General features: G+C 44.5%; 2 protein-coding genes across 4 annotated transcripts; one reads left to right on the top strand and one right to left on the bottom strand.

Moving 5' to 3' along the window:
- Positions 1-1,032: 1,032 nt before the first annotated feature.
- Positions 1,033-5,820, top strand: LOC123121700 (65-kDa microtubule-associated protein 6). Its single transcript, XM_044541717.1, has 12 exons — positions 1,033-1,564; positions 2,430-2,633; positions 2,887-3,144; positions 3,469-3,684; positions 3,767-3,922; positions 4,015-4,174; positions 4,263-4,414; positions 4,570-4,657; positions 4,727-4,800; positions 4,882-4,956; positions 5,043-5,385; positions 5,488-5,820. The coding sequence occupies exons 1-11, from the start codon at positions 1,514-1,516 to the stop codon at positions 5,376-5,378; spliced, it is 1,770 nt and encodes a 589-aa protein (XP_044397652.1). The 5' UTR covers positions 1,033-1,513; the 3' UTR covers positions 5,379-5,385; positions 5,488-5,820.
- An 829-nt stretch (positions 5,821-6,649) lies between these two features.
- Positions 6,650-9,039, bottom strand: LOC123121701 (uncharacterized). 3 transcript variants are annotated; one of them, XM_044541720.1, is made up of 6 exons: positions 8,718-9,037; positions 8,551-8,618; positions 8,300-8,460; positions 8,135-8,216; positions 7,435-7,555; positions 6,650-7,038 (listed from the first exon to the last, which is right to left on the bottom strand). In XM_044541720.1, the coding sequence occupies exons 1-5, from the start codon at positions 8,755-8,757 to the stop codon at positions 7,442-7,444; spliced, it is 465 nt and encodes a 154-aa protein (XP_044397655.1). In that variant the 5' UTR covers positions 8,758-9,037; the 3' UTR covers positions 6,650-7,038; positions 7,435-7,441. The 3 variants fall into 3 exon arrangements, with proteins under 3 accessions (XP_044397655.1, XP_044397654.1, XP_044397653.1); XM_044541719.1 differs by having other exon boundaries at positions 7,435-7,441; positions 8,551-9,039; XM_044541718.1 differs by having other exon boundaries at positions 8,551-9,037.
- Between the last annotated feature and the right edge of the window lie 347 nt (positions 9,040-9,386).

The raw sequence follows: 9,386 nt of genomic DNA, 5'->3' as shown, positions 1-9,386 counted from the left end.
GAAGGGTTTTGACTCCACATGGTTCAACAACCCAACCCGGAGTACGATAGTGACCTCGGTTTGTCCGTGGGTTAACCGGGGTATAAGTGTAGTACGTAACTCGTTCCAAGTTCAGAATAAGCTGCATATTGTGAATTACAGTCTACCCTCTACAGAACAAGCTGCATTACGTGAGTTGCTACGTGTTCCAAGCCCGACAATGGCCGGCTCGACGATCCGCTACTCCGCGGGAACTTTGCGGGATGAAACAGTGAACCTCTTCTCTCCTACCCTGATCGAACGTGCGGATCGGTGTACTAGTTGGTTGGCTCGACGTACCTTTTGTTAGGCCGGGGGAGGATCGTGGAGACCTTCTTTTCGGACCGGCCGCTTTGCACGCCCCAAAGATGGCAAGAATCGGTCCGGGCTTGATCATTCGGACGAAGAGCAGCAAGCATCGCATGATCCCGTCGCGACATAAATAAAAGAGGGCGCAAGCATGCAGTTAATGGCGCGAGGCTGTATGTTCCAGTTCAGGTACCCTGTGGCTGTGGGCAGGACGGTCAGGTGGATTCGGTGAGCTTCCCTTGCCACTTCATGGCCTCCTTGGCAAGCTCACGACAAGTGTAGGGGAGATCGAGCTGCAGTACCCTGCTGGTACTGCCAGTACAGCCATGGCATGATGTCCCGGCCGGAACCACCTCACTCGGTTAAAAGTGACCATCTACTCCCTCCGTCCGAAAATACTTGTCATTAAAATGGACAAAAACGAATGTATCTAAAACTAAAATACGTCTAGATACATCTCTTTTTATTCATTTTGATGACAAGTATTTCCGGACGGAGGGAGTATTATCCTAGTATATGGCGATTGCCTGTGACAATTTGGCGGGGTACGGTGCAGCAACAACCTTTTGTTGGTTCTCTGCATGAAAGTATTTGGCACCAGCTAGACTCAAATCATTTCAGCTTGAACGAAATTCCGAGGGAATCTTACGTGCGCAGCCACACACCATTAAATAAAAGGAAAGACAAAGGCCACCCTCCATGGCCTCTTCCCTCCGCTGGCCTCTGCTCACTCCCAACCTCCCAACACAAACAACCTTCCTATAAGCAGCTGGCAAAAACACAGTCCGCTTCGCTTCTTCCTTTCCCTTCCCATCGCTTCGATCAACACAAGGGGAGGCAGACATAACCTAGCCTGGCTTCTAAGCTCGCCAGGAAAAGAGCTTAGCTTCCTTTGATCCCAAAGGGCTGCTGGCATTCGGTGCGCGTGCTTTTTCTACTCTTCTTCTTTTCCTAATCCCAAGGAGAGGACAGGAGAGGAGACGAGACGAGGCTAAACAAAAAGCTCAGGCGCCGCTTTGGCTAATGGCCTAGCTAGCTGCTCAGGGCGGCGTAGCTGGACCGTGGCCGGCCGGCCTAGGGGTGGATAAGAGCCTGAGGCTTTGCTACCGGCCTTTCCTCGCCTTCCCTTCGCCTCCTCGTCTCCTCTCTCCTCCGAGCTGCTCCTGTGGTGGTGTCCTCTGCTTCCATGGTGGGCATGGAGGGCACCGGCTGTGGCGCGTTGCTCAGAGAGCTTCAGGTACCTGCTGCTCACCTTTGCTTCGTGCCACTGCTAGTAGTATTGAGTGAAGTAGAGCTCTGTTCTCTGGAAACAAATTTTGCATCATACTAGCTTTTTCCCGCCTTCTTTTTTCCCCCATCTTCTCTCGGTGAACTTGTTCTCGCTGTCTGCGCCTGTGTTAACCCAATTCGCATGCTTCATTTCACAAGAAAAAGTTCGGCTTCCATCTCTTCCAGTACTAGGTGAAAAAAATCATTGTTGGAACTACACTGTGTTTGAGTGTCCTCTATGATTTGAGACTAGAGAATCGGGTGTTATTTTGTTTTACTCTGACATGGAACGAGGGTTGAGTATTCGTGGGGTTACACAGGGCTGCGGAAAAGTAACAACTTTTTATTCGAGTATTGCGTAACAGCGTGAGCGAGTATTCCTTGTGTAGCAAGTAGTTGTTGTCTTCTTTTTTCTTGGTGGTGAGCTGCGCGGCAGGTGAACTGCATGCCTCAGGGCAGTGTGGCTTTATGGTGGAAGCTTCTCTCTTTGTCACCTTTCTGGTTCTTCACCACCTCAAAAAAGCATTTCCTTGATTCTATTCGGCTTAGTAGTGCGCCAGGCAGTTGAGGTGGGACAAATTAATCATTTTTTTGTCAACTAATACTCTGTTTTTCACCTTTAATGCCATCATTTCGTTATGGCTTTTACTGTAAATAAAATATCTTGAACACTTATTAAGATGCCCAGGGGAGCACATGAATCAGGCAATTGTAACAATCAGAATGCATTCTTGATTGATTACCTCTGTTGCCTTAGCCTTGCATTTATTTGACCATGCATATAAGGTTGAAGCGCCATTACTCATGCATGCCCTGTTGTTTCTGGCACTCAGCAAATCTGGGCAGAGGTAGGGGAAAGCGAGGGTGAGAAGAGCAAGGTCTTGTCAGAGATAGAGAGGGAGTGCTTGGAGGTGTACCGCAGGAAGGTGGACGATGCCAATCGGACCAGGGTCCAGCTGCACCAGTCTGTGGCCACCAAGGAAGCCGAGGTTGCATTGCTAATGGCTACTCTAGGGGAGCACAAGCTGTATCTCAAGGTATGCATACTAATCATGATGATGATGATGACGCACTAATTGGGTTGGTTGTCTGTTGGCTTCCTGAGTGGTTGCTGGGTTCCCTTGAGCTGATGGAATCTGGCTGCTGTTGGTAACATGCATGATTCAAGTTGTGGATTGCCTTTTTTTGTTGTCAAAGTAGCTACTGGCTTATAGTAAATCTCTAGGCAACACCAGCTTACTTTAGTCTTTTTACTAGGATGCTTTTGTTAATTTATGATCGCTTGAGCAGAAAGACAAGGGCTACGTGTCGCTCAAAGAACAACTCGCTGCCGTCACCCCTGTACTCGACGATCTGAAATGCAAGAAAGAAGAAAGGATCAAGCAGTACTACGATATTCGATCACAGATTGAGAAGATACGCTCTGAGTTAAGTGAGCATAATGACAAAGGTGATCATGTAAACAGTCCAGCTGCTGATGAACATGATTTGTCGACAAGGAAGCTTAATAGCTACCAAGCGCAACTTAGTACTCTTCAGAAAGATAAGGTAAACCATCATGAATAAGCTAGCTAATCTGAAACCTTCAGTTGCCTTTTAGAATATTTTGTTTCTTGCAGTACTTGTGAATAAATAGAACTGGCAGCTGCTAAGGAATGCGTGAGTATTCAGAAATGGTTCAACTCAGAACAAAAAAAGCCTTCCTAGACTTTGGGGTATATAGTTTCTATAAAGTGATAAGATGATTTATTTGATAAGCTCGCCACTGCAATGTAATGTGTATCAACTGTCTAGGGCTGCTGGTCATCTAATTTAAGTTGCTTTAGGATTGAGTCTTGACTGGAAATGTTTTCTTGTTTGCAATATTTTCAGTCAGATAGACTTCACAAAGTTCTGAAATACGTAAATGAAGTGCATTCTTTATGTGGAGTCCTTGGAATTGATTTCGCAAAGACCGTAAACGGAATTCATCCCAGTCTACATCAGAATGGTGTTGAGCAGTCCAGAAACATCAGCAATAGCACACTGGAAGGCCTTGCTAGCACAATATCAAATCTTAAAGCAGAGAGAAAATCTAGAATCGATAAGGTACTGTCAAGGTTCCTTTCTTCTCAGTGTTTTGTTATATGAGTTCTGTGTAATACATTCTCAAGCAATCGATTACCTATAGATGAGAGACACAATGGAGTCATTATGTCACCTCTGGAAGTTAATGGACTCTTCTGAAGTGGAGAAGAGACAATTCAGCAAAGTAATCAGCATTCTCATATCACCAGAAGAGGGAATCACATCCGCTGGTGTTCTTTCCCAGGAAACAATCGAGAAGGTTTTACCAGCTCGCCTTTGTTTTTTTCTTTAGTACGCTGTTTGTTGCTTATCTTAATCATTTTTCAATTTCGGTGCTGATTTCTTACGCAGATGGAAGCTGAGGTTGAGAGGTTAACAGAACTTAAAACCAAAAGATTGAAAGAAATCGTCACGAAAAGAAGGGCCGAATTAGAAGATATATGCAAGAATGCACACATAGAACCTGATCTCAGCACAGCCCCTGAGCAAACTAACGCTCTGATTGATTCTGGTTGTACTTTATGCATCTTGCTCAAGTACTATCTTGACCAGTGGTTGTTTTCTTACAATTGTGACTCTCTTGCCCCTGTTCCATTCAGGTACTATTGACCCTTCTGAGCTCCTGGCGAATATCGAGTCACAAATAGTGAAAGCAAAAGAAGAGTCACTAAGTCGAAAAGATATTATGGACAGGATAAATAAATGGATTGCTGCCTGTGATGAAGAGGCTTGGCTTGAAGAATATAACCAGGTAGTTTTAAGCCCATTTGCTTTGGAATTACAATGCTCAAATTCTGAGCATAGCATGTGCACTTGTTGCACAGACTAACCTGCCCCCGCATGCCTTTTCTAGATAATTCTGTGGTTCCCTAAATCATGAAAAATGACACCAAAGCTCTTTTGCAGGACTCGAAGAGGTATAGTTCTGGAAGGGGTGCTCATGTAAACCTTAGAAGGGCGGAAAAGGCACGGATTTTGGTCACTAAAATTCCAGGTAGGTTTTGATGCTGGAGACTATCGTGTATTTCAGTTTAGTTCAATGAGTGACCCATATCTTTCTCAGCTATGATGGACAACCTGATAAACCGTACCTTTGCTTGGGAAAATGCAAGAAATAAGCCATTCTTATATGATGGGGTATGTCTACAATCTGATCAGTAGGGTAAGCATTTATCATTTGTTTCTTTAATTAATTGACTCGTATATATGATTTGACAGGGACGACTAGTATCTGTTCTAGAAGAGTACAGACTTAACAGAAAACAAAAGGAAGAGGAAAAACGGCGATACCGGGTTAGTGATTGTTTACCAAATCACCATTATTGGCTGAAAAATAATATGGCATATTCTGGTCTGAACATCACTTTCTTTATTTGCAGGATCAGAAGAAATTGGAGAGCATCCTACTTGCAGAGAAAGAAGCGATTTTTGGCTCCAAACCAAGCCCAAAGAGAGCGAGCAGCTTAACCAGAAAGACAAATGGGTACCGTTCAAATGGAAGCAGTAATGGACTAATGACCCCAACACCTCGCCGATCATCCCTAGGCAGTGCCACCCCTGAGCTTTCGACACCCAGATCATATACTAGTCGCTATAATAGATACTTTGGTGATTCAAGGCGGCTATCCATATCACAACTGAACTTCGGCGATGATTCACTATCGACATTTACATCAATTAGTGGCTCTGAACCAGAATCCCCTTCTATGGGATAATTTCCTGGTACCATCTCAATCTCTTCATGCATTTTTTCTAACAACAATCTTCAAGCATATTTGTTACCGATGATGGTTAAACAATGTGTTATGTTAATTATTTTGGCAGGTCAATCTATTGGGTCAATTGGCAAGTACTTAGCATTGTAAATGGACCAGTGTGCTATGAAGTTTTTGCATTTGTGTGTACATTACTGATGCCATGTATTTAGCTATAGCTAGTATTGTTGACTAGTAAGCACTGGGTTGGTTGACTTGGTTTCGGGTTTGAAATTGATGTTTCGAGCTGATGGCTCTTTTAGACGATTAGGTGAAAGATGTAGTGAGTGGTATAGGGGTAATCACTTGTACCATATCAAATGTCATAATTTATGTGACTGGCTTGTGTGTTGCAACCTTGCAGAAATAGTCTGAAGTATATGTACGGATGTAACATATCATACTTCTGCAGTAGTTTCTAGTTCTTTCTCTTGTGCAATATGCATGTGGATTTCAGTACCCTTATTTTATGAGCAGAAAAGGAAGAGTCCATGCCATAAAATGCATTTGTGCTTCTCCCTCCCACCATCCCATGCTTCTCAATTCCGCTTGGATGTATATAACTGAATGGTGCTTGTGAATACAGACATTAAAGAATATGCTCTGTCAGACGACATGACGGAAGCAAACTGATTAGATGAGAACTATGAATAATCATCACAGTGCATCAGATTCTGTGTCATGTGTGGTCCCATCCCATGAGTTGTGTCAATCGAGAAGTGCATTTTTATCGCTATTATAAACATGAACCGCATGGTGCAGCCTGTGATTCAGATTTCAGGGCAACCCCAGTTGATATGATGCAACAAAATATGTGATCATGAGAGATAACCTGGAGGAAGATGAATGCCAGCTGCTCGCTCTGGTGAGGACCTGAGCGCTTCGTCACTGGCAAAACTCGATCTCCTCCATCTTCGTCTCCTCATTTCTCCAAAGATCTGCATCCACTATGGAACTGTATAGAGGAAATGGTTATGTAGTTTCATATCCATGAGACAGAAAGTCCAAATTCAGATCCATGGCGCCGATAACTGCCAGATAGATGCTTGCCTGCAGCCAAACATTTTATATTGGTGCCCTGTGCACTTTAAGCATATGACGAATCAGGGCAATTTTTCTGAAAAAAACAATGGATCAGGGTGCAATCAGTTCTTCTAATACAAATTGGCAGGTGCATGAGAAAGAAAAAGCTGTGATTGCCTCAGTACACATCTCAGTTACATTTCAGCATCTAAGAAATGCAAATTTATTCAGATCTCAGAATATGGACCGATACATTTACAAGAAAAAGAAAACAGTTCTTAACGTAACAAGTTGAGATTCTCACTGGTGGAGCACATTCAACAAGAACTGACGACAACTAGATAAGAGTTTGAATTACAGAATTAGGGGCAAATGAGTAACTCTGTCTTCTTTCCTTTCTCAACCAAATAGAAATAATTAGCATTTAACTACCATAGTAAGCAACTGCATAAATACATTATACATTCGCGAAAAACAGACCAGTTGCAGAGCATTCCTTTCGATTCTCTCAACACTCAGGATAACATGGTATACTGGGACATTAACCACCTTCCCACCTCCTGTATAGCATCATCTACTCCTTCATAATTTGCCAGGTCTGCATGGTACAAGCAACAACAAGAGATTGAATTGCTGCTGTTGTGCTGTTTCTATCTTGCTCTGCTAAATAAGAGTTTTATAATAAACATATACATGCTGATCAATGAATAACTGCCAGCCAACTCGACAGCATGACAGATGGTATCGCCCAGTTCATTGACCGATGTGGTCCTTACAAATTAATACAGCATTAGGCATTCACATTTGCTATTACTCTCTCAATTTAATAGCATGAAGGGACTCGAGGGAGGAGCATGTTGTCAGTTGATAATAGCATTCCGACATATCCCAAAAATAATTACATCCTTTATATGAGGAACAATGCAGGATATGCATTCTGAGGCTAAATGCACATTGGACTAGGAAGTTGTAAAAAAAGGGACAAGTAGCATACCAGTAAACTACGCAGATTTCCGAAGTAGCCAGGACAAAATGTATGAAAGGGCAGCATCAATGGAAGACAAGGCAACAATGAACACCACAACGAGTATGAGAGTAAGTGCTGCCGTCCTCAACTGCCAATGACAATGATTTAAATAAACATAGAACAGTTTCCAAAGTAGCCATGGCATGAATGGTGTAGCAACTTAAAAATCTTAACGGCTGAAAAGCAGCAAGACATCAAATAATATGGTGTGCTAACAAACTGACCAACAACTAAAATACATAACAGCAACGAGCTACTTTAGCATCTAGGAATAGGATGCATGCATATGATACTAGAAGTCTAGAAGAATCATAGAGAACGGACATTGGACAAAATGAAAGGAATCATGATAAGGGCATAATTTAGTACTACTTTACTGAACATAAATACATTTTGACTCCTGTTGGTTCAAGCTATAAGGTTTAGAGTTTATCTACGCAATCTTGTCAAGAATGAACTATGCACACTGCAATCTTAAAACCAACCTACCGCATCACTCTAAATCATGTGTCCTTACAGCAAACTCAACATATCCTCACAGGTTCACATTCCTTAACTGGTGAGCTGGTAGGGCCACAAGGGAATAGATTGCACTGATAAGAACATATGAAAACAGAACCTGAATAAAACCGACCTAAGAAATAAACTGTAAATGCAAGTGCCATACCGTATTCCGGAAGGCCGGCCATTCGAGGTGCTTCAATTGCCTTGGCTGCTCAGCCAAGAAAACCACCAAGTTCCTCACACTCCTGATAACAGAGGGCAATTCTAATTCATCTCATCGTCGAACAGCACAAACAGGGGGGAGCAAGTCGGCAAGATCTGCACTTACACAGCGAATTCTCTAACCACCGCAAGCCACAGCGGCTCATCATCATCAAACCGATATTGGCTGGCGCGAAGTCCCTGACGCCCATTGCCCGACGCAGCCCCAAATTTCAGCCGTCTGGCCGAAGCGAATCGGCCAGGAAGACATGGTTGCAGCTCGGCAACCTGTAAGCGCAAACCATGTATATATATCACTAGCATAGTGAAGAAGAATAGAACAAGGGAATATGATTCTGGCGCCATTGAAATTACGACCTTGAGTAGTGGAGGCCTCGTTAGGCCGCTGGGTCGAGTGGGTCTGCACCACGGAAGCGGAGACGGGCCTGGTAACGAAGGAAACCGCGGGCGGAAAGTGAGGATCTGGCTGGGAAAAGGAGATAAGCACGGACATGGCGTCAGTAGGCGCGGCGGGCAGTTGGGACCTGCGGCGAGAGGCAGCGCGCTCGCGGCCAATCCGGACATCCTCCCCGAATTTCTCGACGCGTGGAGTTTGGGCGGAAGAGAGGGTTGGGGTTCCAGGAGCTGCGGTGGGGGATGAGAAAAGCCTCCGCCGCTGCGCGCTGCACGCGCTCTCGCCTCCCGGAGATGAACGCCACCGAGCCAGGCGGCGCTCGCACGGTCCTTTTCCGGTTCGGCGCTGCGAGGTTCTCCGGCGTCGTGTGGGCGTAGAGAGACGGCGGTGTGGGTGGTCCGGCCGCCCTGCTGTTACTGGGCCGTGTGCTGGGAACGAACCAAAGCGCTGGGATGGATAGACGGCCCGTTATAGTGTCACGGCGGCCCGCTTTCACAGTCTCGGGAGGCCGTAGAGGGAAGCAACTAATCAAACAGCGCTCCTTCAGAAGCCTCGGTTATTTGGAGTGGGTTGAGAGAGCGTTATTTAGCACGCTCTCAGCACCACCACGTGTCGCATTCTGAGAGCTTCCTTCGAATTTTGTTTTTCTATATTCTTTTGCACGCACTTTTCAGATTTTAGATGATTTTGTTGGGTTTTTCAGTTTTTCCCCGGCATTTCTTAGGTTTTGGACGAAAAATTTGATGCGAAAAATATATGTTTTTTTTTTTTTCTTCCGTAAGAGGCACAAATTTACTTC

This window comes from Triticum aestivum, chromosome 5D (genome assembly GCF_018294505.1).
Source record: "Triticum aestivum cultivar Chinese Spring chromosome 5D, IWGSC CS RefSeq v2.1, whole genome shotgun sequence".
Taxonomy (NCBI): Eukaryota; Viridiplantae; Streptophyta; class Magnoliopsida; order Poales; family Poaceae; genus Triticum; species Triticum aestivum.
This window is presented reverse-complemented; position numbering and strand designations above follow the sequence as displayed.

Bases quoted from the DNA above. Each gene is read 5' to 3' on its own strand.
- LOC123121700 (XM_044541717.1), top strand. From the start codon at position 1,514: ATGGTGGGCATGGAGGGCACCGGCTGTGGCGCGTTGCTCAGAGAGCTT. The intron at 3,145-3,468 runs GTAAACCATCAT...CAATATTTTCAG, and splicing joins GTACTCTTCAGAAAGATAAG to TCAGATAGACTTCACAAAGT. The intron at 4,175-4,262 runs GTTGTACTTTAT...TGTTCCATTCAG, and splicing joins TAACGCTCTGATTGATTCTG to GTACTATTGACCCTTCTGAG.
- LOC123121701 (XM_044541718.1), bottom strand. From the start codon at position 8,757: ATGTCCGGATTGGCCGCGAGCGCGCTGCCTCTCGCCGCAGGTCCCAAC. The intron at 8,461-8,550 runs GTCGTAATTTCA...TTGCGCTTACAG, and splicing joins CGAGGCCTCCACTACTCAAG to GTTGCCGAGCTGCAACCATG. The intron at 7,556-8,134 runs GTATGGCACTTG...TGTCATTGGCAG, and splicing joins GGCCGGCCTTCCGGAATACG to TTGAGGACGGCAGCACTTAC.